Source organism: Centropristis striata, chromosome 22, assembly GCF_030273125.1.
Source record: "Centropristis striata isolate RG_2023a ecotype Rhode Island chromosome 22, C.striata_1.0, whole genome shotgun sequence".
Lineage (NCBI taxonomy): Eukaryota > Metazoa > Chordata > Actinopteri > Perciformes > Serranidae > Centropristis > Centropristis striata.
The window spans coordinates 3,900,895-3,928,613 of NC_081538.1; the positions used below are offsets into that span (position 1 = coordinate 3,900,895).

The 27,719-nt window shown below is 39.9% G+C and overlaps 1 protein-coding gene across 1 annotated transcript in view; it reads right to left on the reverse strand.

The window, feature by feature from the left end:
* exoc4 (exocyst complex component 4) overlaps nucleotides 1-27,719 on the reverse strand; it is a 164,953-nt gene that overhangs the window by 92,063 nt on the left and 45,171 nt on the right. The window contains exon 11 of the mRNA XM_059325790.1: nucleotides 13,153-13,249. Coding sequence (XP_059181773.1) covers nucleotides 13,153-13,249 — 97 coding nt within the window. The remainder of the gene's footprint in view (nucleotides 1-13,152; nucleotides 13,250-27,719) is intronic.

Below are 27,719 nucleotides of genomic sequence, written 5' to 3' on the forward strand. Positions count from 1 at the left end.
AGATGCTGCATTGAGTTGAGACCATCTATCTTTGAGAATAATTAACTATCCAGAAAGATGGACTAACTTATGTAACCACCAATTAGGAGATCACAAACAATCCTTTCTGAGGGAGTTGGAGAATTTTAATGAGGTTTAAAGACTTGTTGATCGGTTGGTGGGGTTTGTTTAGAGAGGTACACAGGGCAGATATGCTGGGAAGAGTTTAAAAAACAAACTCCCTCCGCTCCCCCCTTCATCTGCCCACCTCTGGTGCCCACTGCGTATTATATTTTACAATAATATTAGTGTGTTTGCATCTGTGCAGTATGTCTGAGGTGAGATTTGTGTGCACATGTGCTTATCTCGCGCTCCCCTCTGCAATCAACCAACCCCCCCACCAGTCCGGTACACACATACACATGCCCCCCACACACACACACGCACACACACCGATCTGTACAGGCTACTTCAGAAGCCTAGCCCCAGACAGGGCGAGCAGATCAATCAATTACATCTCTGCTCCAGCAATCAAACAAGGTTATTATCAGGCAGCAGCTCACCGACCTGGAAAGGCCTGGCCAATCAAAGGCTGCTGTGATGTGGGGGCTGGCGCTCGCTCATGTGACAGTAACACAGAGTGGCAGCTCATGTTGTCAAGGGATGGAAGGATGGAAAGAGGAAAGACGGACGACTGAGGCTGAATTCAAAGGAGAAAAACAGAAGGAAGCGTGTGGGACGGGGACAAGAGAATATCTGTAAATCGCCCATCTCCTGCACTCTGTCTTTACCTTGACATTACTCTCAGAAGGACAGCAGGAGATAAGAGTGCAGTTCTTTATATTACAGTCGATGGTTTTATTAAGGAGTTCAGTATTTTAGAAAATAAAACTCCTATTTTCCTGTCATTGTTTGGCCTTTCATCCCTGAATAATGACAGAAAAAAAGGGGCACAAACAGAAGAGTGAGGGACGTGGCAGAAAGCGACACATGGTGAAAACATCTCTTCATTGTGGATCAGTAATTCTCTTCTTGGCAGCAGCTCCCACTGGCATTTATTCAATAAGCATTCAGGGCATTCTGTCCTCCCACTTCTGTCCTTTCATAGCAACAGGTCTGAGGAACCATATTAGGCTTAATTAAATTATCGCACACTCAAAAAATGGAGACTTACATTTCATCAAATTATCATCGCCAAGACACACACGTAAACCTACAAATCTCCAGAGAACACAATCTAATCTCTTCCAAAAGCAGCCAATCGGAGACAATCCGGCATTGTGGGGGACAACATGGATGGGGACAGCACGACTGTGTGAACATCTGTGACCTGGTCATCTGCACAAGCTGCACAGACACAACCATGTGTGTGTTTTGTGTGTATCTAAGGCACATAGAAATGTTTGTCTTTGTATCCCGGGACCATTTCTGCCTCTAATCTGACCAGGCAACAATTCCCGGTATCCGCTATTTTTCCCCCACACAGACCTAAAACCTCTGAGACCTTCAAAGCCGACTTCCTAAGAAGTCTACTGCTGAGCGTTCAGACAAACTAGACCCCCTTAAGCTCCGACTGACGACTGTCTGCTTCACATGAATCTGTCGGACAGGTTGCCCTGGGAACCGAGTCTGATTCCATTATGGGATGGATAAACACAATCAAAGAGTTTATCCACCTTCTATAGCCAGAGAAAAGACCCCCGCAATGATGGATCTAATCTCCTGCACAATACGTGGTTGGTGTGCTTGTGTGTGTGTGTGTGTGTGTGTGTGTGTGTGTGTGTGTGTGTTTCATGCCCACAGTGTGCATGTCTGTCTACGTGCATGTGTGTGCTTGTAAGACATGAGGAGATTGAAAACTCTGCACCTCACTAGAAAGTGGCTGAAGTTGCACTTTTGGAAAGCGATAAAAGCGGCAGTATTATTTACAACATGGTGTGAGTGTGTGAGTGTGTGTGTGTGTGTGTGTGTGTGTGTGTGTGTGTGTGTGTGTGTTGTCCCGTGGGGAGGGCATCAGAGAGATAAAAGAATAAAGATACGGCAGTGCTGCAGTTAGTGACAGGCAGGAGCACCTGACAGATTCATAGCAAACTGGCATTGTGTTTTGCAGACATCCACCAGCTTCTATATACACTTCTTTACTTTCCATCTGTCTTCTGCTGTATTTTTGCTTATTTCTCTTGGTCGTCATTTTATTTTTGCTTAGGTTTAGCTATAGTTTTACATAAGTTAATGCATTATTTAGTAGGAGCGAGCAACTATCCTTCCCAGGCACCCAAGTACGCTGGCACCCTATTTAGGCAAACTGAGCATGATCCTGGATTACAGCAAGGACAAAACCGGCCTATATGGATATATCATATCGGTGTATATGTTGTACTACGCTCTGATATGAAGACTTTTTTTTACGGAACATATAAAACAATGCTTGAGGGGATTTAGAAATGGTGTCATCATCACGAAGTTGCCAGACAAATAAAATGTTCTTACTCTCTTGCAACAGAGAAAAGGGAGAAAAGTGCACTTCTCCAAAGATGGCGGTGTAGTTTACAGTTTTAAACAATGTTTAATAATGCATGATAATGTTAAATATTCTTCGGAAAGTTATTTGTTCAAGAAAACAGCCTTCTGATTAGTCATAGTCATATTGCTGCACAATACACATAGATAAGCTTTTTCTGATATTTTCACATCACCTAAAACATGAATTAATATCGGCCATAATATCAGTTATATGCAAACTATTCCCCTCAATCCCATACCAGTCGGTATAAAGCACATGATGCATTTTTTAACTATTTATTCTAAGTCAATCTATATGATTAAATTAAACAACTGTCCTATAACAATCATGATGTCAGGCTGCAGTGGGTTGTACCGTGAAGTCTTTGTGGAAGTTTTGTTAAGAAGGTCGATCGGTCAAAGTAGCTATATTACTGTTAAAAAGTTTGGAATGCCACAAAAGCTCGATGTGGTTTAGTCAGATGGGTGAGTATATTCTATTTTCTCTTCACAAGTAGGTGTTATTTTGTATCAATGGTTTCCAAAAAAAAGCAATGTTCTGTACAGGCATACAAATTGCTGTACAATGGTTTAACCAGACTGATGATTAAAAGGGCAGAAAGAGACAAAGCTGAGCAACCTCTGAGCAACAGTTCAATGAGAACAGACAAAACCACCAGTCATTGGTAAAAAAAATTTGAAGAATAGCATCAAAGTTTGTGCAGATTTAAGTAGGAACAGGTTACTGTTTCAGTGTCAAGAGCACAATAATAATGCCTATAGCACGCTGGAGGCGTGTTGCTTTTAAAAAAGCTATTCTTAAAACTTCAGAAATAGAAGGTTAGTCTGGGTTAGGAGTATTGGAATTGGAGCAGCCGAGCAAACTATTGACTTAAAAGTCACAGTTTAAACCTACTCAATCTAATCAGTAAGCAGAAAAATGAGTTTCAAAAGTATTTAGAGCCCAATTTTGTTGTTCGAACCAAAAACACAACCTTTTTGGCAGATGTAATGATACATTTGGTGCCTGAAATATACAGTTTGTATCCAAGGTAAAGTAGGCATTATTGAAAGAAAAGTAAAAAACATCAATATAACAGGTGACTCCAAACTTTTTAATGGTAGTGCATGCTTCTGAAAACTTAGCAGGACACACCCACACCCACCAACACACACACACACACACAACATAAGCAACCTGAGCACATACGGTAGAGTTACCAGAAATATGCCAAAAATCTACAGCTGTATTGACTTTCACAAAGAATGTAACCAAATGTCTTTCTCACACTCTCCAAACAAATTCCCGATACCTACTTGTGACAGCCTACTGTTCAGTTGCCTAGTCCCTGGCCATCCTCTACACATATGAAGAGTGTGTACGTGCACATAAACAACTCGGATTCAAAGCAAGCCAACATGCCACCCGGCATTGATGCAATCTAGAAGCCTTTCTATTCCTCTGCATTTTCTTTCTTCTTCCTTGGACTTATCTCTCTCTATTCTCACCCCACCTGTCTGTTTGTTTCTTTTTTTTATCATCTTTCCTTTGTGTTTTTCTTTCATTGCCTCCCATCTGCTCTCTTCTCTCTGTTGTTGGTTGCTTTCTTCTACCTTCTTTATCTCTCTCTCTCTGACCTTTCCAGTGTAAAATCCTCTCCCCACCTGATTCCCAACTATGCTCCCAGTTTTTAATGGGTGTGGGTTAGAAAAACGCGAGATAGGGAGGGTGCTATTTACTGAGGAAAATCCTCCTCGACGAGTGACAAAAGATTAGAAGAGAGAGCAAGGCTGGCAGAGCAAAGCAGTATGCGCACGTATGTGTGAGTAAGACTTAAGGCGAGACGTCCATGCTGCATTTTAATAGCCTGAGCACAGACACCTCTTTGAGGTTGACTACAGATGTTATTGTTGAAGGAAAACTGCAGTCTTCACCAGTAATTACGAAGCTGCCGCCTGACTAAATGAAGGTCAGGGTTCATCCTCAAATTATTTTTGCCATTTTCAGTTCTGATTTGCATGTCATCCACAGGGTAACTAAAGTGGGCAACTACAAACACCAGTATTGCCATTAAATGATGCCAACAATGACTTTCTGATCAAACAAATCATGCTGCAGGGACGTATATGAAAATCATTTTTGATCCTATGCTTTAGTTCAATTGGCCGCACTGGGAATGAGGCCGTTCATGCTGCCCAATTAACTGTGTAGTGGATCAACATCATAAAAGACTGTGTAATTGCAGGACTTAAATGGATCATAAATACCTGAGTAATGGGTGCCATTTTCATTTTAGCAGCAAGGAGCGTATGGACGGTGACTACTGCAGCACTACTTTGACAGAGAAAGCAATAAACGCACTTGTTTTTCTGTCTGCTCATCACTTGTAAACAATAAACAGATACATGCAGATGACTAGGCTATCATAATAACTGCCGGCTTCTATGGCTTGACAAATCACGTCACCTTCGAGCCTTCGTAATTAATTCGCCTTATGATCTTTAGTGTTGCGACTGCAAGAAATGTGCACACTGAACCCGGATACAGATTATATATTGATCACACACTTTATATTAGCACATAAAACAGAATGCACCCTATGCAATGGTGCATGATGAAATAATAAAAGTCATAACACATAATGAAATAAATCATAATGATCTATTAATGTGTTCCCCTGACTTCATTCGTGGCTGGATTTGATTAGCGAGTCATATGTGTCTTCTCAATAAGCCCACACACTTCTAATTCTAAAATATTAAAATTTGCTCTGCAAGGAATGCTGTTTGGGGATTCAACTGTGCACATTGCAGCTAAATAATTTGAGAAACCTTAAAAAAAAGACTTTTTCCCATAAAACTTCTTGAAAAGATACTCGCTTTCACCTCTAACTCTTGCTCTTTCAATCCGTCTTGGTCTGTGTGTGCTGCTCAGGAGGGGAGTTAATGAGAGTGTGAAATTAGTGCAGAATCATGGTGTGTTTCGGTTTCACCACAGGCTACAGCGGTGGGAGGCAGAGCCCTTCTGTCCTTTTCCTGTCATCTAGCTTTTCTTTCCACTCCTCAGTCCTTTCATCGCTCGTTCCATTGTCCTTCCCTCTCTGCTTCCCCCGAGCGCTCTCTGTCAATCTCCGACCCTCTGACTCTTTCTCTCTCGACCGTGGACACTTACAGCAGAACCAACTTTGAGTAGACCTTGTATGAATTCAAGTATCTGCACATCAACAGGAGTACTTTTTAATAAGCTTATGTTATGGGGGCATACGCCGAGCTCCATCAGCTGTTAAACAGCAGGGTTCGATCCAGTACACCTATACCAGTCTGACATTATCCAGCAGGATCATTCTAAGCTTCCTTTATGTTTTGCAACACAAATGAACAGACGGCGATAACATGCACTTATATTCAATAAAAATGGGCTTTGAGTCAAATTCTGAATGGGACAAGATGACTGCGAAGTTCAAAGGAATCATCCCCACAGGTAATTTTAAAATTAAGGACAAAAATCTATTTGGAGTCGAAACTAGTAATTAGAAAGCAGCAGGATTAAAAGCAAACTGAAGTCAGTTAGAAAGGAAATTAGCCTACACGAGTAGGATACTATAGGGAGGTTTCCATTACAGTCGAGTACCCGGAATGAGGCGGTTCTCACTTGCTGAAACGCCCCTAATTTGAATATGAGCCGTCCGGAGCGGTCGTTTGACCGGACTTTTTTTTTGGCCCTGCAGAGCAGGGACGTTTTTCTTCTCTGAAAAAAGCCTGGTTGCTGGTTGGATAGAACGCTAAGCAGGATGTGACGTAGTACTCGACGCCACAACAACATGCGCCATTTGTAAAAGCTGGCGAAGAAGCGAGCAGTCACAAGAGACACTGAACAAAGATCTGTGCCAGCTTTTTGCCTTAGGGCGTTCATAGTGATCGCGCAAAGGTGTGATATTCTGCGCTTTCATAGTGCAGACCGGCGTCGTGGAATTAGGTGCACAGTAGCACAGGGCTAATAGGCTAACAGTTAGCTCTGTAGCGGTACAGTGTGTATGTGCTGCTGCTGCAAGAGGTGTTCACTTCGAGATCTCTGTTTGTTTACAACAAGCACCAGACACTCTGTGCACAGTTAGCGATGCCGGTTAATTCACGATCAGCGGCTGACATTTTGTGTACAGTTAGCCATGCTGGTTTGTTTATGATCAGCAGCGGACGTTGTGCACAGTTCTCAATGGCGGCCACAGTTGTCTCTCGCGTATGTGACATCACGGTCGAAACTTTCGCTAAGTGATTACGCAACGAATGAAAAAAACCTAACGTCACCTTCGGAGTCTCGTAAATCCCTCTGGGGCCTTTTTTGTAATGGAGACACGCTGAATGAGCAGCTATTTGAGAGAGTGTGGCCTGAGACTTTCCCAGCGTCCACTATTCCCCCTATAGGAAGGAGGGCTTATGACAGAAACCCTTCAGAATGACTTTGAGTCACTTAAGGAAATATAGTTTTTCTTAAAATCTCTATCTGTCATGGATCAACATTCTTATCAGTTATGACAACATTTAACTGACTAATTAACTCCGATATGGCATCACAGCAACTCTGCTGGACTTTACCTGCACACACCTAAACACACGCTGTCATACACACACAAACATAGCAGACATCAACAGGCAGGGCCATGCCTGGTCGTCCTGTGGATGGTAACAGGGTGAGATTAGGGGCCTGCTGAAGCTTTTCAAAATGCCAACCTCGTCCGGAGCAAGGGGTGTAAATACCACCCAAATGTCAGCAGGAGACCCCACAAGTCAAACTAAATTGGCTGCTACATGCACAAACACTACCCTACGTCTGCCCCATATTTGTGTGTGCATCTTTAAAGACATACATTCTGGTGCTCTGACACTTGGGGTTGGATTGCTGTACTTGTGAGGGCAGAAGCAATCTCATTCACTCACTTACTATAAACCCCAACACTGCAGAGACTAAAACCAACATGGTGGACACCCAGTGGGGATAATATTTAGCCAAAAAATGTAACCAAATGCACCAGGAAAAGTCCTCACACAACTCATATGCAAAGTTTTAGTTGCCTTTAGTCTAATAAAATTCAAACATACTTGCATACAGTAATTGTGTCTACCTCACAGTATGAAGTATGTAGTGGGAAAGCCATATATATAGTGTTTGCTATTGCTTTAGAAAGGCAGAAGCTCATGGGAAACATAAATATAGGAATAAATGCAAATGTTTGCAGTAAGTACCTTAGAAGAGTCTACTCTAGTGACACTAGTCAGCTTCATTATAATCCATTCAATTTCTGGCGTTTAGCCAGGGCTAGGTTGTAGTGGCAGCAGGCTAACCAAGGTAAGACAGATGTCCTCCCCAGCCACCTCCTCCGGCTCTTCTTGGGGAGGGGCTGAGGGCTTCCAAGACCAAGTGGGATATATAATCCCTCCAGTATACTCTGGATCACAGATGCATATGTGCTATTATGTTCACTTTACACTTTCTGGCTGCTCTGGATATCATGTCTAAAACAGAGAGAAGATAAGAAACCACAACTTTGGTGGAGTACAAAGCCCAAACGCACTTGATACGTTGCAGAAAATACAGATACAGCTTATAACTGTGTTATACATACTTTTCGATAGCTCACTGTAATGGAGTTGGCACCACATATTCCAAAAAGAATCCCCACCATAGATACAATAAGCCTTCAAGTAAACAAAGTTTGCGTAAAGAGCCTGACCGATATAGCAAATTCTCTTAGATATATTGGGATGCTCCAATTAATCATTCATTCAGGGATAACATTCATGTTGCGCAGCGTAATGCCCATAATCATTTGATATGAGACACTTACATGCAGTATAGTATATCAGCTAATTGGGTTCATGTTAATGTATTTTTAGTGCAGCATACTGCGTCATGTGCTATCTCACGATTAGCATGCTAAGCGGATATTTAAGCCCTTTCTTCCACATCAGTTTGATCCATTGAAAACAGTAAAAACAAACCTTTATTAACTGACAGCTAAGCATAATACGGACGGAAAGATACTTCCTAGGGCACTGCACTAGTATGTGATAACATAAAGAGTAGTGTCATCGTAATGTTGCATTTATATTTGCTGAAATGTGATTTTTTTTTTTTTTACTCCCTAGTCTCAATATTGGCCCCTTAAATCCAGTCAGGCTCTTGTGTAAAGTGGACCAAAGAACTTCCATGACACCTTTAGTACCTAACCTAATTTGGCTTAACTATCTGCAATTATGAAACACTGGTATCATGAAGCTCGTTTTCATCAGGTTCAGTTAACTCTTGGTTTAATCCAACTTTGAGCTTGTTTATGCAAAACACGTGCCGTTCTTAATTACAAGCCAATCACATGCAGCATCATCTGAACCATGAATGGAGTACTTAATATGACATGAGATGAAATGGTAATACCCACAGGGAAATTAGGTTAATGCGGCAGCGGAAAACGATATTCAGCGAGGCGAAAGATAAAGTGCAATCACACAAGTAGAATAAAATAAGAAGCTTAGCCTTATATTTATATTGGAATCAATTCCAAAATCTAAAAGTAAGGCCTTGGTGCTAAACAAATGTGGGAATTATTATATAAGCTGTTAAAGTGATCTGATTGGCTATTACGCGGGCTATTGACACGTTTCTATCTGATTCCCTGAAGTTAACCTCTCTGGAGCTGGTTAGCCTGGCAACAACAGAGATGACAACGCAATATTCCACTTAAAAAACACATGACTAAGAAACCAAAATAAATATGAAGATGCTGTCATTCTTTGGAAGCCAGAAAAACAAAGATTTGAAAAACTGACACACAAGTAGACTTGATTTAAAAGGCGAAAAAGAAATGTATATGACAACGTGCAAAAACCATTTGCAATCAAACATTAAGATCCTGTTGTCTCATATGCCCACACATTGCCACACACACACCACTAATTTCCTGTGCCACAACCCCCAACTGCTTCTGTCATTAAAGCTGCCATGAGTTGCATGGCTGGCTGCAGGAGGTGTAGTGATCCATCAGCGGAGTGCCAGAGCTTTGCCATTAGAAAACCATCTGCAAGAAACAGCGCTCCATTGGCACTACAAGTCTGGAGAGGGCAAGTCAGAGGGAGGGAGAGAGAGAAGAGAGGGCCCTGTGTGCAAGGCAGTTTGGTGTGATTGATATGAACCATTACAGACAACATGGGAGAGGTAGGCAGAAAGCTAGTCACCGTTTTATTTTTGGTCATTTGTTCAGACAAAAGCTTGGCGAGACCCACTGTGAACAGGGGTTGAATGTCGGCATGTGTGTGTGTGTATGTGTGTGTGTGTGTGTGTGTCAGAGAGAAAATGAAATTGTGTAACAGAAGGAGAGAGACAGACTGAGAGAAAGATTCAGGGCCAAAGCATCAGTAAAGGGACATAAACACACAGGCAACCACCTGCAAACAAAGACATTAAAGTATGCATAGACACACACAGACACAGAGGTGCACATACAAACAGGCAGTCTCTGAAACAAGTATTCTGCTTTCAAAGGGCATCAATCAATCAAAGAAAAGGTAACATGACAACTGACTGTACCGCTTAGGTTAGTGGGGATGTGATGAAGAGCAAAATGGATCGGATAGATGGAGTACAATCTCGTTTAACTAAATTAACTGGCTGATTTTCTTCTACAAGTCTATATTGTTTAGTCATCAGTGCAACTTTAGTTGTCAGGGTAAACATGTCATTTAATTACCAGGTTACTTGAAGAGATTCTAAACAAACATCTGTCTGTATTGGCTTTTTTCACTGACTGTAATATTAATGTTTGTCGAGCCAAATAGTAAAGCAAGTTAGTTACCTCGTAATACAGTTTACTACCCAGATGGCCTGTGAAGCTATACCACTCCACTGGCTAAGTATTCAAGATACTTTTACAATCAAAACATCTGTCAACTGCCAAATATATATAAATTCAAGGGATAAACAAAGTGTTTGCCAAAAAGGAACATTTATCCCTTCTCTATGCACTAAAACTATGCACCATGATGTTAAAATTGCAGGAAATGTATGCCAAGCAGTGTGGAAGTAGGAAACATTTCTGTTTAATGGATCCTACAAGGTAATGTATCACTGCATGGAGGCCAATTCAATTAAATTGCTTTACTATTAGATTTACACTACTCGCCTGGGACCACAGTGCTGTATAGAAAACTACCAGACATACAGAACATTACCACAAAGACAACCCTTCACAATACTCAAATTTAATGGGAAATAAAAGCGATGGTGGTAGTCGATCCCAATTTCTCGATGGTATCAACAAAACATTTGGAACTGAAGGTACAGTATATTACATCATGTTTGATTTACGATATCCCACGAAGCATTAAAAAGGTTGGAATCGATAGATGGTCACTAAAAGGCCATGTAATATAATTAGTTTACATTTTACTGGTATTGAGTCATGTCCCAGCTGTCATATGTCTTGAGTGGCTTAGTAATCCCTCTCTGACAGACCAGTGTGACACTAGTGGGGCTTTCACACATGTTTCCCACAAAATTAATGGAATCGTGCGCAAACAGTTCCAGTAAAGACAACAGGTTTGGTCATTCATGAACTATTAATCTGATCCGGTAAAGTCGCCTTTAGCGGGACATCAGAAGTGACAAACATCAGCATCAGCATGTTTTGCATGGCCATATAGTGACAGCAGCAGTGTAATGTTTTCGTCTGCAAAATTTACCAGAAGGGGTGAGCATAGACTGTATTGAAATAATGGACGTAGTCACCGTGACGTCACTCATTGGTTTGTGGACTGCCTGTCACCATCTTGCTTTACCTTCATCGCATCTTTCTGTCTTTAAACTGGGAGGGACCATATTAGGACCTGGAGGAGCCTGGATGGGTGTATCTAAAAATTAACTCTTACTAATGCTGAAACATAATGTAAGTAAATTACCGGAAAAACAGTTTAAAATGACCCAAAATGTTCAAATAAAGTTTCAAGAACTGAAAACACAGTATGAAAGGGTCAGAGATCTGAGACTTGACGTTGTCGACCTGTCAATCACAAGGTAGCCACGCCCCAAGTCACACCCTGCTTTATTATCTATTTTCTTCTAAATGTGACCATTATTTACACAATCAGTGGCGGTTCTACACAGGGGCCTCCAGGGGCCACTGCCCCTCTGAAGAAGCCCTTGGCCCCTGCTGTGGCCCCTGTGTCAGATTAATAATAAAATGATCAATTTATAACGATGAGAGATGGAACAATTCTTACCTATTTTTTGTTCAAACAATATCTCATTGTACACAAAAGGAACCCAGAATGTGTACATTTTATAATAGTTTAATTGTGCAATAAAAGCTTGTGTATATATAAAAAAAGATTATTCTGTACTGCGCTTTCAAAATAAAAAAAAGTATTTGTGCATGAAAATGAGAAATGTAATTCTCGTACAAAAATAGTTGTTATTGTTGGTAAGTCTCATTGTTTAAATCAATGTATTTGAATCTTCCAAATATAATTAAATGTCTTATATAATTTTTACATAAGCTAAAATAAAGGTTTTGAATGCTTAAATATAATCTTTGCTGTTTTTTAATGTGCCCCTCTGATTAAACACTGGCCCCTGCTTGGCCCCAACAGTAAAACTGGTCTAGAACCGCCACTGTACACAATTAACATCATATTGTACTGAAGAAGACTTGAAACTAGCAATTGAGACCATTATCTTGCCACAAGCATTTTTTCTTAACTAATAAATCAAGTGAGAAATAGTCTCATTTTGTACTGAGATAAATTGGGCCGGAGTTCTTTGCCAACCGACGCTGTCGACCCATGATGGACTTCTGAAAGATTGCAGCCTAAAGCCACTTCCACATTTCCTCCACTGCTCGGACCGGGAGGTTGCAGCCTGGGGTGAAATATAAGTAACTCACAATACGATACGACTACGATACGTTGCCCATGATCACAATGGTATCATAATTCAGTGATTTCGCCATGTATGATACATTGCAAGACAATAATCTAAGATTCATCGGAATGTCTGTTTAAAAAAATACAGCTAAATGGCAAGAAGCAGTTCTGGTGACAAAATGTTTGATTATCTTGATAATTTGATCATTAGATAAGCGCCACCACAAAGCGTCATAGCAGTGACTCTGGAAAGTCAACTTGGCAGGGAATTCGTTTAGAGTGCCTGCATACTTTAATAATTAATATCAACATTTGGTACCAGTGGACCGATAATGTACCACAAGATAAAGTGTCCCGCCTCTATTTACTAGAAACTGCTTTAGTGATCATTTAAAAAAAATACATTCTAATGTAACTGATAAAACTACAGCCATGGTGGCCAGATTGCCAAAACTGATTTACTGCCTTTTAGTGCTGTCGCCCTTTCATTTTTCTCCTGAAAATTAACAGTAACAGCTCGTTTGAAACGACGGTATGCTTATTGCTTCATTTATCTTTACTCTTGATTTCTTTTACTCATCACACTAGTACACTTCAGCACCTACTCATACAGTAGCAGGCTATGTCTCATTGCAGAAGAGAATCTATCGACTGGTTATATGTTGCTGATCACAATACCCATAAACTAGAAACACATTTTAAAACCATGTTCCAATCAACTTCTGGATCGTTGTCCAGTGTATCGGTGTTTTGTTTTTTTACCTGAGAAGAGGCTGGAAGATGACGGTGATGTTCCTCGCTCCGGGTTTACACACAAACTTCATTTCTCCCCCTTCAATCAGGTTATCATCAGCACCACCTGGAACAGAAGAGAGAGAACATGACTCAACCAGACATGTCAACAAAGTGTTCTTCATGAATTTATGTGTTCTTTAAGGTGAGACATAACTGGCAAAAACATTGCTTTTTTCATGCACTGGTCAATTTTGAGGTTTTGAGCTATCCAAAACAAACAATGTGTATATTTTACTATATTTGATCCATTCGCGGCTGTAGATTTAACCTCGTCATCACAGAGACATCCCACTCTCCTGAAAAATATTATGTGTTTTACATGTTCTATGTTGTTGTTGCTATGAATTAGATCCAATATTTTGTCTTCAAATAGCCATTTCCAATAAGAACGTATGAAATCCTTAAAGGCCATTTTCTCAAAATTAGTTTTTTTCCTCATTCTCTGAGCCATAAATCTCAACTTCAGCTACACTTACAGACACAAAATTAACAGTTTTATTCCCAACTATATCCTGAATGTTTTTACAGAGGGGTTTGTCTAAATATCATTCATACCGTTATTTAAAGAATATATTGTTGCTAGAAACATGACGAAAATTCATTTATTTTTCTTTTGACAGTATATCCCGATTTATGAAATGATAAATGGAGATATTCCAATGTCCTTATGTAACAAAAAAAAAAAAAACGTTAAATCCAATATATCAACAAAATAAAATACAATCTTTGAAATTAGCTTCATCCAAAATTCAGATTTACGTCCTGGAAATGTACGTAAATGAGCAAATATTTAATATCAACAAAATAAAATACAATCTTTGAAATTAGCTTCATCCAATTTTCATATTTATGTCCTGGAAATGTATGTAAATTAGCAAATATTTAATATCAACAAAATAAAATACAATCTTTGAAATTAGCTTCATCCAATATTCAGATTTATGTCCTGGAAATGTATGTAAATTAGCAAATATTTAATATCAACAAAATAAAATACAATCTTTGAAATTAGCTTAATCCAATATTCAGATTTATGTCCTGGAAATGTATGTAAATTAGCAAATATTTAATGAGTTCACACTTAATTTGGATACCTAACATAACATTTTTTTGTGTAACACAAACAAAGCATTGCCTTAATGTAAATAACAAAGTGAGGATGTTTCAAAGTGATATCTATAAGTCAAAAAAATTACCCTATTCACCTGTTGTGTCTCCCTTAACAACACACTAAATCCCAGCCGAGCCCAAGAGTGCTGCTCTGTATGACTGGTGACCCTGAACTCTGCTCTCCCTGAAAGGGGCAATGATGTTTCCTCTATTAATCAATATTCATGTATTTTTTTTATCTTAAATCATTCCGAAACGTTTTTAAATATTTAAATACGAAATCAGTCGAGGATTACAACCAGAGCTCTAATGAAAACACATCACTCAATCAGTGCAGCTCTCCATCAAGTTTAAATGCGTCCCACATGCTCACACTCCTCCGTGGCCCTGCGTCACTGTGTGGGTGGACCCAGCTGAGCTAACAGGGTTAATCAGAAAATCATTGCCATGTAACATGCTCAGAAAGGCATGGGGGAGTTAGACAGTGAGGGGAGGGGGCTGCAGACAGGGGAAGAGGGGAGATCATAGGGGAGAGAAAGAACACCGAAGCTCATTACCTCCACTCATCCTGAAGTAATCAATATAATTGATGGAGAAGAAATTGCGGCTCGTTGTCAATACAGCTAACTGCAAAGCGAAAGGATTGTCTGTCTTTTTGTGTGTGCATGTATAAAGGGTTTTTCTTTTAAGACTGTGCACGAATGCACACACACTCGCCTAAATATATGTTTATATAGTGAAGAAGAAGAGAAGCAGGTGTTTTTTCTAGCTTTATGCAGTGAATAAATGTTATTTATTAGAATTTCTTGATTTAGGTTTATAGCCAAGTCCCACTGCACTCAGCAACCATGACAAAAAACAGACAATGCAATAAATCAACCTTCTAGATTCAAAACAGAAGGAGTCGGATACATTAATAATTGAGCTCGGTGTGTGGGGAAAAACCTGAAGGAAAAAGTTATCTTCCAAGATTTTAGAGCTCTTTAAGAATCATACCATCAGCAAGCTCAATGCACTTCCCTGTTGAAAGTGTGTTCGGTTGAAATGAAGTGTGATGTGGTGTCAAGCGTATACAGCGAGTTAAGTGGAAATACTGGGCAGAAATCAAACAAGACGGTGATCCAAGCTGCTTTGATAGGGTTTGGAAATGGGTAAGGGTGTGTGTGTGTGTGTGTGTGTGTGTGTGTGTGTGTGTGTGTGTGCATGTGTGTTCTGAATCGTTGTAGTTTCAGTCTGGCACAAAGCCTTGCTCTGCTGTTTTCTTCTGTTTCATTTCCATGTCCAATACGACCTTGCAAAGCCTGTGTGATATAACACAAAGACACTTCGCCATAGTGCGAAAGCCTGTTCCGCATTACCTGCGCTGCCTGCCTAGCCTTGCATTCAAATGCATATCAACCCATTGTTCCCTGTGCCGGGCTCCATAATACATTTCGAATGGAACAAGTTTCATTTGAAAAGTACGGGAGACAACACTCCCCCCCTGTATTTTCATTAAAATGACAAGGGAAGCTTTCAATCCATCCACAACTTTCAAATCAAGGAGCTTCTGATTCTGATCTGTTGCCATGAAATTCGCCCATGCGGTAAGCCCACATTCCCGCTGCTAAGTGGAGACGGAGATGAGGTCCAATTCACTCAAACTCTCTTTCTCCATCTCTCCATCCATTCATCCTTCCTTTGGTGCCAATTCAATTAAGACTCAATTACAGGCTTCTAAACAAAGCTGCCGCCAACGCACTCTGCTGCTCATCCTCCTTCTCTCCTTCACCTTCTTCATCTTGCACTCTCTCTCTCTCTCTTTCTCTCACTGATCATCAACGTGGAAAGAGCTGGCTAAACTTTTGTTTCCTCGTCATCAACTTGCATACACTCAAGTTCCCATGAATAACATCAACATGTCACAGACTCTGGGGAATTTAGCGTTACCTGTCTGCTTCAAGAACCACGTCTAACTGGCATCTCACACACACACACACAGACACACAGACACACAGACACACACACACACACACACACACACACACCTAATTGACTACCATGTACGTATTCCCAATGACAGTGACCAATTTAATTTCATGCTCTAAACATCTGCATCCGTGTCAGACAAAGGAGCGAGGAAGAGACCTCATTGATCCATGGGGTCTGGGACCAGCTGCCAACAGGGCATAGCACTGATGAATATTAAATAGGACTGCATTAATATGCATGGGATTCTTCGGAGTTGTCTAGACGTGACAGGGCGGCTCCGGTTTCAGGTCAGGACGCCACCAAACTGCTGCCAGCCATCTCTCTCGAAATGCTGTGTAAAAAGTGCCATTTTTTGTTTTTCCACAGCTTGTGCGTTTGCATGCGTGTGCTCGAGTATTCGTTTGTGTTGTTTGGGCGAGTGTCTGTGCATTTCTGTCCCTTGGTGTGTGGTCTGATCCAGGATTAGTGGGAGGGGTGTGTGGAGGTGTGGTGCTCAGTGGGACGGCAACTGAAAGCTGGAAAGGAAGAAGCGACACATTCTAATGTGGCCAAATCTGCCTGAAATCCCCCTCGAGGACCACTGCTCTGTCTGCGGCACACACACACACACACACACACACTCCTAAGCAAACATGAGTCACAACTTCTATCCATAAAAATACATCCAAGGATTTAAGGGGTGCAAACAGACAGGTACGGATATGTATACACACACGGTACAATGGATTTAAAGACACAGTAAACACACAAACTTGTGAGTGGCGTTCTGACACAGAGAGCCTAAAACAAACGGATCAACCTAAAGTACACAGATGCCATATGTCGACACACAGTGACACCCCTCCAGCCCCCTGTGGTGTCTTAGCATGCGCTCCCCAGCCCACATGTAATCAAGTCGGGCAGTGACTTAGTGAAATTGCATTAGCTACACTTTCCTGGGTTTGATGAGAAACGGGTTTGATCCTGTGATGAATTCCGGCCCTGCCCAGATTTAGGCAGGGAAAGAAAGAACGTGTGATGCCTTCTTTAACACACTCTAACGTCTCCGGGGACCAGAGTGCTTCTGTATGCATCTGCGAGTGTGTCAGAGAGGGCGAGAGGAGGAAATCCAGACAGCGGGCAAAGGAACTGTCATAATCCCTAATTTACAAGTGGTCTGAATCTGTTTTGTGTCCGCAATTTAGATGTGTGTATTAAAAAAGGACCGTGGCAGAAGTTTGACCAAATACTCATAACTCCCTATTGATGGTGTATGAGTGGACATCTACTACGATATAAGAGCGACAGAAGATAGTATCTTGAACCTCACTTAATTGGGTGACTTGTTCTTGATTTTATGACTTTATATTTCATCTGTAAAACACTTTCTAACTACTACTTTCAGAAGGGAAATATATGTTCAGTGTGCTTGCAATTATGGCGAAAAAGTTCGATCAAAATCGCAATATGGGCTAGTGCAGCATCGTATTAGAAGGAGGTCACATAGAAAATATGTGTCAAAATGCAATTCTGAATTAAGTATTGTGTTATTGAAACATGAACCGGCCTACAAATGTTATTCTACAAAATTTAAGAATAAATGTTTGTTTAGAAGAGATCCTCGCAAAAAAATATACCATGATCATTTTAATATACTTTTCAGTGAAAATGACAATAATAATGACACATTATAATTTCTTCATATATTATGAACGAGATTGCAATTACAATATCAGTCAAAATAATTCCAATTTGATTTTTTTTCTGCATATTTTGCAGCCCTACTTGGTATTATTATTTCTCCCTAAAATCGTATTATCATAAAAAATCTTTAAATTGAACTGAAGATGGTATGAAGTTTCTACCATGTACTTCTGAATACATTACATCAGGGGTGTCAAACTCAAATACACAAAGGGCCAAAATTTAAAACTTGAATAAAATCGCGGGCCAACATTGAACAAATAAACCTTTTAATATATACCAAACATGTTTTGCTTTAACATTAAATATGGAACCAGCAACGCTTATAAACATACAATATATAACTAAATAGTGCAGACATGCAAAATCAAATTTCAAATAAAAAACACATCAATGTCATTAATTTATTAAATAAAAATGTAATAAAAATCGTATGCCTCTTTTCTATTTGCATCCTTCTGATTTAAATATCAAAATAAACTTTTTCAACAGGTTAATACAATTTTGGGAAGGGGTAGCTCCGAGACAGCTCTAGCTTGAGGTTGCTATGACGACTGTCACAGAGGAGCCTTTCTGGGTCCTGTCCTGATTGACGCGCCAAAACATCAGCAGGGCATTGTGGGATTTGTAGTATTAGCGGTAAATGCGCCGTATAATACCCGCGGGTCAGCTTTTATAGTACAATAATAAGATAATAATTTGGTATTGCCTTGCGGGCCAAATAAAATTACACTGCGGGCCAAATTTGGCCCGTGGGCCAGAGTTTGACACCCCAGCATTAGACGATTACTGGTGTAATAAAAAATACATTGTTAAATCTGCCCATATCAATCATTCTTACATACAATACATATTGTGGTGTACAGAACATGTAGTATTACTGACCGCTTAACTAATCAGGCTAGCAAACAAAAAATCCTAAATGTATATTAGCTGTTGTTGTTCAAAAGTGTTGTTTGTCTCACTACAATAGCCATGCAAGCGTATGATCACATTTGTAATCTGTCCTTTATAGCCACCTGGGTTTGTGTTCGTGTCAACTCAAGAGGATCAAAGATGGCTATGATCGCTCTCGCTAGCTTCTGATTGGGACTGGCAGGAGGGCGACACTGTGACTGGTGTGGACTCACAATCATGTCGCGCACTCACACACAATGTGTCTTCACAAAAGTGGCAACAATTGTCTGTGCTGATCAAGAATGCACGAGCAGGATTCAACATCAAAATACTAACTTAACTCGAACACGTGGCAGTAATTCAGGTGGAAGATTATAATCAGATTCTTTAGGACACCAGCAATCATATTTAAAATGGGGCTCACACACTCAAATAAATGCTGGAGAAGTTGTGGTATATACATTGGTAACCATATTCATACATTTTGGACTTGCCCTAAACTGAAAAGATTCTGGGATGAGGTTTTTGATGCACTTGGAAAAGTATTCCAGAAAAGTTTTAATAAAGAACCCAAGATGGTAATGTTTGGACTCATACCAAATTACATAACTGGAAGGGGGAAAAAATATCTTTTACAAATATTACTGATTTCAGCTCTTAAATGTATTACTGTTAAATGGTTAAAACCCTCCAACATACAATATGTGGATTGAGAAGGTCTGGGAAATTTATCACATGGAACAAATAACTTACTCCTTGAGGCTTCAAAAATATATATTTGTTAACAGATGGAGACCTGCCATGACCATACTAATGCAATAATCTCATGTTACCTTTATTTTATTTTATTTTATTTTACTTTATTTCACTTAATTTAATTTGATTTATTTCCATTAACACAGTTTATTATTTAATTACTTATTGTTTGTTTGTGTTACTTTGGTTTAACCATGTCATTTATACATATTTGACTTGATGTATATGCTTTAATGCTGTATTAAGCAGATCACAAATGAAAAACAGCAGACTACATGTGAATTTGTATATATATGTTTGTATATGCTGCAAAAATTGAAATAAAATTTAAGTTAAAAAAAATACTAACTTTAAAACTGACGGGTAGGATTCTGCACTGTCTGCAGCTGCAACACAGTATGTGTAGTAATTGTTTCCTATAAAAAAGTAGAGTGAGGCTTCCTTTGATTGAGACCCTGAGTCTGTGCTAGGAGCCAGCACTGCACATTTCATGCTAAATTGTGCAAATAGAAAGCAACATATAGAATAATCCAATTTTCAACCTCAATGGCCTCATTTGTCTGGAGCCATTATGCTATGAAAATTAGTTTGGGAGTGATCAATTCAAGTAATATTCTCCATGTAGAACTCGGATACACTTAAACGTGTGTGTGCGTGTACGCTCGTGAAGGAATCAGATTGGCAGTCGGCAGCATACTCACAGAGCTGAAACCTGCTGATCTAATGAGAATGATTTCCGTGTCAATAATGTATGACTCTCTGGTCAATTCCGGGCATCCCATTCCACTCAGGCTGTCTTCATGTTTGATTGGGTCTTAATGAGAGCCTTCTATTATTAAAATTAATTTGATGGGATGGTATCTGCTGCTCCACCAACCAAGAGACCAAATCCATCCCTTAGCCGAATAAACGGTATAAATAAATAATAGAATAAATAAATTCAGGTGTAAATTGAGTTGGATTAATTATTAAAAGCCTCACTGTGGTATACAATGTGTCTCCGTGGTCTTGAGTTTAATGAATGCACATCTGTCAGTGGTGGTATGACAACAATGCACTCCAGCAGCAGAATGAATATTAATCGTGCAGAATGTCTCTTTTGAGACATGAGGAAAAGTCATCCGAAGCGAAGGGACATTGCGTGGGGTGGGGGGTCCCATTGAACAGCTGGAAATGTACATTGTTTGTCTTTCAAACGTCAGCAATGACAGTTTAATTTCAATGTTTTTGGAAGAGGTAGCAATTTTGGAAAATTGGCTTTCTACAGATTTTGAAAAAGTTGGTAACAAAAATGTCTTTTTTTCACAGAGACAAGACGAAGAGTTTACAGCCATGCTTTAGATAAAATGCATTGACAACAGGCTGAAGTAATGGAAAATTTGGCTTGCTGGTGGCACTAGAGGAAAAGTGCACCTCTTGATACCGAAGCTCTCCATTGTTGTGGCAAAGTAGCCTAGCTAGCTCAATGGTCAGTAAATGTTATGCTAACAGGAGCATGTTCACACCGCTAGGTTGCCAATTAGGGGATTTGAATATATGCAGAAAATGAAATTACAATTAATCCAAAATTCAATTCAAATTTCAATTGTTTCAGTCTGGAACAAAGAAGCCAACCAACCAATGGACTGACCAACAGATGGACAGACATTGGCATTTAATGTCAAAATTGTATTTTCTAGGGAGGGAAATCTTGGGTTTCATCAGAATACGATATTAGATCAATTCATTGGACAACGATATGATATTTACAGGAATCACAAAGTCGATTTGGCTCAACTCAGGGGTCTGCGATCGATATATGCCCATTTAATACAACCTGTTTAACTTATATATACCCACAAAAAACATTTGAAAAACATTGAAAAACATTCTATTCTTTCTTAATACAAAGAATAAAAATAGACCTGATGTTCACTATAAAGAGCCACATTTCATTTAAGTGCAAATGTTTCTTATGGGTTAACTTAAAGAGCCTGTGATGATCTTTCACAGGGAGACTGTGAAAATATAAGCATATATTAAAGACAACGAAATGCATATTATATGCATATATATAAATATGCATATCGACCTATATCAATGTATCGTTGCACCCTAGTATTTTTCATATGTCACCAGAAGCAATGACAGCAACACCAGCCCTTATATCTCAAATTATAACGGCAGTGCGTTAAAACTACCAGAAATAATGTGAAGAAAAACAGACAGCTGACACTGCATACACTGATACAAACTGTATAAAGCACCAGTATCATCCTTAAAAGAGAAGTCATAGATGATAACATATTCTCTAAAAACACAAAAGTTTCCTGTCACGCACCTATTACAGAAGCTGTTCTGGCCTAGTATCATTTTGTTGTGAGGGAACCAGCATCGCTGCACTCGCTTCGATCCTCAAGGGTTTAAAACGCTCTTTACTGCCATGATCTCTTAAGTCTGTCACCCATAACAAAGAATAAGGTATGAGAAATTAAGTACATGCATGAGAGTGTATGAGTGTGTGTGTGGATAAAGACCAGGAGAAGTAATCGGCCAGAAAACCCAAGTGTCATCACATCTTTGATTGGACCCAGCAGGGAACCAGACAGCACATTGCACAGCTTCTCCATTAAAGGAAGAACCTGTTGCACGCTGGGAAAGCAAGAGGTGAGTGTTTATCTGTCTGGCTAGCACTGAAGCTGCTCCGGTGCAGGTGCCAAGGTCTTAGCAGCCTCGTGTCCCACATGCCCTTCTTCCATCCTCCCTCCCTTCCTTCCCTCACTCCCTCCCTTTTCCATTTGTTCATCCCTTCATCTTCTCCAATCAGCAGGTCTGAGATTAAAAGTAAACACAGAGGTGACAGTCAAAGCCGCCAATAATGACAAGACCAATGCTGATTAAAATTAGCCTCAGGTTGGGAAAATACACCGAGCTATTTCTCTCTGATTAAATGTCTGCACTGTGTAAACTATTACAACCTTGTTCTCTTCTCCTTCTGTTGTCCTCTGCATCCACCTGTCATTTCTAATCTCGCCGCTTCCACATTCTCATTGCATTAAATGTCTGACTTATCTGTGCGTCACCTTGCCGCGGTCTAAACCTTGATGTCTTGTAAAATATCTCACAACTCAAACTTTGGCCATGGTTCTGTTTTATCTCAAAGGGTCTTAGTTATAAAGAGTTTCCTCCAAAAAAGTTTACATTTTGATTATGTGACAATATGCTTCCCTGTAGCATTGGTCATATCTGATGTTTGGCTCAGCTTTCTCAACAATTTTTAGTTCCAAGCCATCATTTCATGGAGTGAATAACAGAATGAGAAATGCATGCAGTGCCTAATGTGGAAGTGCTTTGGTTAATGCAGGAGTAATTTTGGTTGACATCCAGTTTTTCTCCTGGGCTCGTACCAAGTTATTCCAGCAGGTGTTGCTGGCTTGTGTTTGGATAATCATCTGTGATTCACATTACAAAGTGAAGAGCCAAAATTACTAAATGAACTGAAAAACAAGATGCAAAATGCCGTGTACAAATGTTTGATACTTTTCGATACCATGTGTTTAAGATGATATAATGTTCAGTATTTATACAATTCCACTATCAGATGTTTAACCCAAAGCTGCACAGATAAAACAACAATATCACTGTGCACAGGTTTTTTTTTTGCATTTTTGTTCTTTTTTTCTTTTTCTCCATAGTATCGAAAGATGTAGATACTATAGTTTTTTCGTTAGGGCGCCACAGAAATGAATTCTTAAAGCAGAAAGTAAGTTAGCATTTTAGCGCCCTAGGGTCAAACCTCTAAAACTCAATGAAGATTTTGAATGGGTTTTTGGCTAGATGACTAAAATAAGGTCTGTGGTTAACACAAGCTGAAGAGATGTTCACGGTTTGTTGTACGACATAAAATAAGCAAGTAAATACCCCCACTTGTGAAGTTTTTTTATGTGTCTTTAAAAAGGCGATTGCTAACAAGTGGCTAAATGAGACGACAGTGGTTGTCAGGGACATTAAATGTCATCACACCAACATCTCCCACTAGTCCGCTTTACAGCATCTAGTTGTGTTTTTCAGAGCTCTTGCAAACTCTTGTAGATGGTAGATTAGGTTAATAAACAGTTTATTAGGCTACGGTTTTGCTAGCTTGTCAAAACTGCTGGTTAGCTTGCCGGAGATCATCCGAAACATAACGGTAGTGATGTTCAAGTCATGCGACTTGGTGTCTACGTGGTGTAGTTCACTATAACACAACATTAGCTTTTTACATCTGTCTGCTGCATTAATGCTTAACATAAGCTTACGAGATGTTTGTGTTTTGTTGTACGTCCTAAAATACATTAGTAAATACCCCAACTTTTACATTTTTTAAGTTTTCACATGTCCTTAAAAAGACTGTTGCATTAATGCATCAAACACCATAAAAGTGGTGGTAATTTGCGAAAATTATCCTGCTGAACAAAATGCGTAAGCATCAGAAATGTGTGTTTGCCACAGAGCTTATTTTCTGCAATGATCCAAAATCCAGTGCAAAAATCCCAAAGGCTAATTCTCAATGGACCCCATGGAGATTCTTACTTCCAGGTTGGCCTTCAAAAATACATCATTTGTTTCCTCTCTCTTAAAGTTAAGACTTCTGGACAACTTTACAGTGTACTAGCATCAATTCTGTAAAGAGTCAAATGCTTTGTAGGCCCAAAAACAGATGAAATAACAGCGGTGAGTCAAATGCTAGCGACTCTGATATCAGTCTTTAAATAACAGTCTGTGATGTCTTTTCCATTATCATGCTTCTATCTTTCACTTTTCTAACCAGGGGATCGGTGAGCTACAATACAGTAAAAACCTGATATCATTATTACAAGCCACAGTGCATTCTCCACACTGTCTCCATGTTCCACTCTAATTTCAGCACCAGAGCCACTGTAATGTAATCACTGGTCCCACAGCAGATGAGAATCCAACACTGCGTTTATGTGTGTGTATTGGGTGTTTGTGCATGTCTTGAAAGAGGAGGGGGGAGGGGGGGATCAGATCTAATGTTTTAACCAATCTACCTTGCTGATATCTATGTAGAAGCAAATTGAACATGATGAGCCCGAGCTAACACATAGAAAATAACTAGTGAAAGCTAGGACATCTGCAGCACTGAGTGTGTGTGTTTCTGTTTTCCACAATATGCAGAGCTGCTCCATATTTGCTTTCATGCTGAACACAACTAAAGGCTTTTCACAGTAATAGCCTGTCAGGTAACAGAGGTACCTTGCATTTTTATCTGCAAACCCTGTTCTGTCGCAGCTGGAACAAAGTGATTCATAAAGGTCTGGCACCGGAGCAAGAGGGGAAACATGTCATTTTCTAGTGGCATTCCTGTGGCGTACAAGTATATGTCATTCAATTACAGCATGTCTAACATGTCATATATGACATAACTTGGCATGCAGACTCTATTGTATACATACACCCACATTTGGGCACTATGAAAGCCTTCATCAGTCACTAATGTGACATGTGCCGTTTCTACATCACTCAGCTTTGAAGGTAATGTTATACTAGGAATAATGGCCAATTAAAAGAAAAAACGGAAATGGTGAACCTGATCATATTCTGTATAAAGTTTAAGATTTGTTTCTGTACTGTGTGCAAAGTTCCCTAAATTACCTTAACTCTGGGACTGAAAGTTTCACAAGTTTCTCGGAAACTTACTTCAGGCTTGTGAATTATACGTGAATATAATATTACCTCCTTTATTTAATCCATGCTTATTGAATTTAATCTGTTGCACAAAGTTTTGCAAGAAAGACATTAGGTTTATTGAAAATAGTAAATCATTTTTATTTTACAGTACAAAAGATGTAATTTAGAGTTTAGTGTGGCCTGAGGACTTAGTTTATAAATCAGTTAAAAAACTCCATACGAGTTAAATTATTTTTGCTCATACACAAGAACTAAGCACTCCAGAGGAAAGAAAAGCGCTGCTTGTTCACATTTTACACAGTCTTTCTTTGAGAACCCTCGTAATATAAATATTGGATTTATTTAAATAACTTGTCTGACACAAGATGTTGCTTACTCTGACTTGCTTTAATTTTCTCATGATTTATTTCTGATCGTTACTAAGTCTTTCATGTAAGACGCCGGCTCATACAAAAACAAATCTATTAAAATGTCAATCTCCAAGCAGCAAAGAGTAAGAGAAAGTTAACACTAGAAAAGAAAGATGAGCATGAAATATCAAATCTTGACAGAGCGAGAAAGCAAGAAGAGGAGAAAAGAAATAAAAAAAATGCAAAGCATCAATCATGGCTTAGAAGGTGTCTGCAACATCCAAGCGTCATAATCCTTTAATATATATTGACTTTTCTTACAGGCAGAGTTCAGATGCATCCAAAGCTCAGTTTACAAATATGATAAATCATAATTGCAAGGTCAGCGGAAGTCAAGTATTGATTACTCCACCACAAGAGGAGCAAACAACAAATTATTCTTGAATTCCGACAACAAATGAAGAGAATGAATGATTTGAGCAGGCAACTCAGTGATTGTACAATAAAAATAGAGGGTGAGGAACTCATCCGTAAGTGGTACAGGGCTAGTTTCCTCCAGGAGGAATGAAAATGGTGGAGTATGCTGCTTTTGGGGGGACGATGTCTCCTTTCAAAGGCTCCTCTAAAGACCCCATCACCATTCTGAAATGCCCAAGCGATTCTGAAAACTCACTTTCCCCTTAAACATAATACATTCCTCCCCCAGCAATCACAATTCCAGTTTGGCCAAAGTGTGTAACATCACACATCACTTGGCAGGAACATGACGTTTCTGCTACTTCACGTTGCAAACACACACTTCTGCGAACACGTGCCGATCAACATCTGCTCGCCCCACCCCTGATATCCCACCCACCCACCCACCCACCGCCTCCACTCGTGTCTCCTACTCGACATTTTTCCATTTGCACCTCGTCTCCCTCCCCTCCCCATTTGGGGTGCACAAATCAGCTTGACAAGGAACACCACTTCTGGTCGCCCCCCAGCAGCCTCCCTCTTCCTCCTCCGCCCTCATGGGAACATGATGCTATTATACATAAACAAGAAGCTCCTAATACAGTTTTTTTTCTCTCTCCCTCAGACCGAGCATGAGGTATAAAGGTGTGGGCAGAGAGAGAGAGAGCTGTTTGTAACTATATTGCTTGCATAGGGGAGGCGGAGGCTGTTCTTTTTGTTCGCCGGACATCGTGTAAACAAGTCCATTTGAATATCAAAAGGAAAACAAGGAATGTGTGAAATAGATTTGCAACCAAGTTGAATATTAAAGCATCTTGGGAGGGGAGGGAGGTCAGAGTTGGGAATGGAAGTATATGAAAGTGCCGGCAGGTAAAGGGGGAAGTGTGTATGTTTGTTTACGTGAACGTGGTGATATGCAGGCTTTGTGTACGGCTGTCACATAGGTGGGGGTTGTCGCTTCAAACGTGCCCCGGGGCAAGGCAATATCGCACCAAACACAATGAGCGGACGCAACACAAAGAGAAATAAAAAATGAAATAGAAAAAAAAAAGCTGTAAATGCATTACTAACTCGGCATGGTGTGAGACTGCAGTGGTTATTGAGATATATTCACACTTCACCTCCCGGATGACCACTGGATTACTCAGAGTCATCCGCTGCATACACACACAATACAGAGGCGATAAAAAACAACAACAACGGGCGGGGATGTAAAAGTCTAGTGGATGGGAGACATGCAGAAGAATATGGAATATGGTAACACATCTATAGAAGGAAAATTGTTATTTTCATAATTTATTCATAGGGAATGTGATTGAATCTGGATGGGGTTCTGGGACTCTGAAGTAGCGGTTTGCCGAGGATGCAAACACACCCACAAACACTATATACACTTTAAGACAGACAGCTGAGGATCTGCAGTGTGTGTGAACACTCTATACGTGCTCTGGCCGCCACTCTCACTTCATACGTTCCAAACGCGTATTCCAGATGTGGCTACATATGGAGCTGTAATAAAGTCTTTAGATGAAGCTTTGGATTAATTGAAGCATACAAGACGTGCTTCAGTGGAGAAAGCAAGCAATTAAGTCCCCCTGTGTGTTTGCATGTGTGTGTGAGGCATGTGAATGTGCGCCTTTG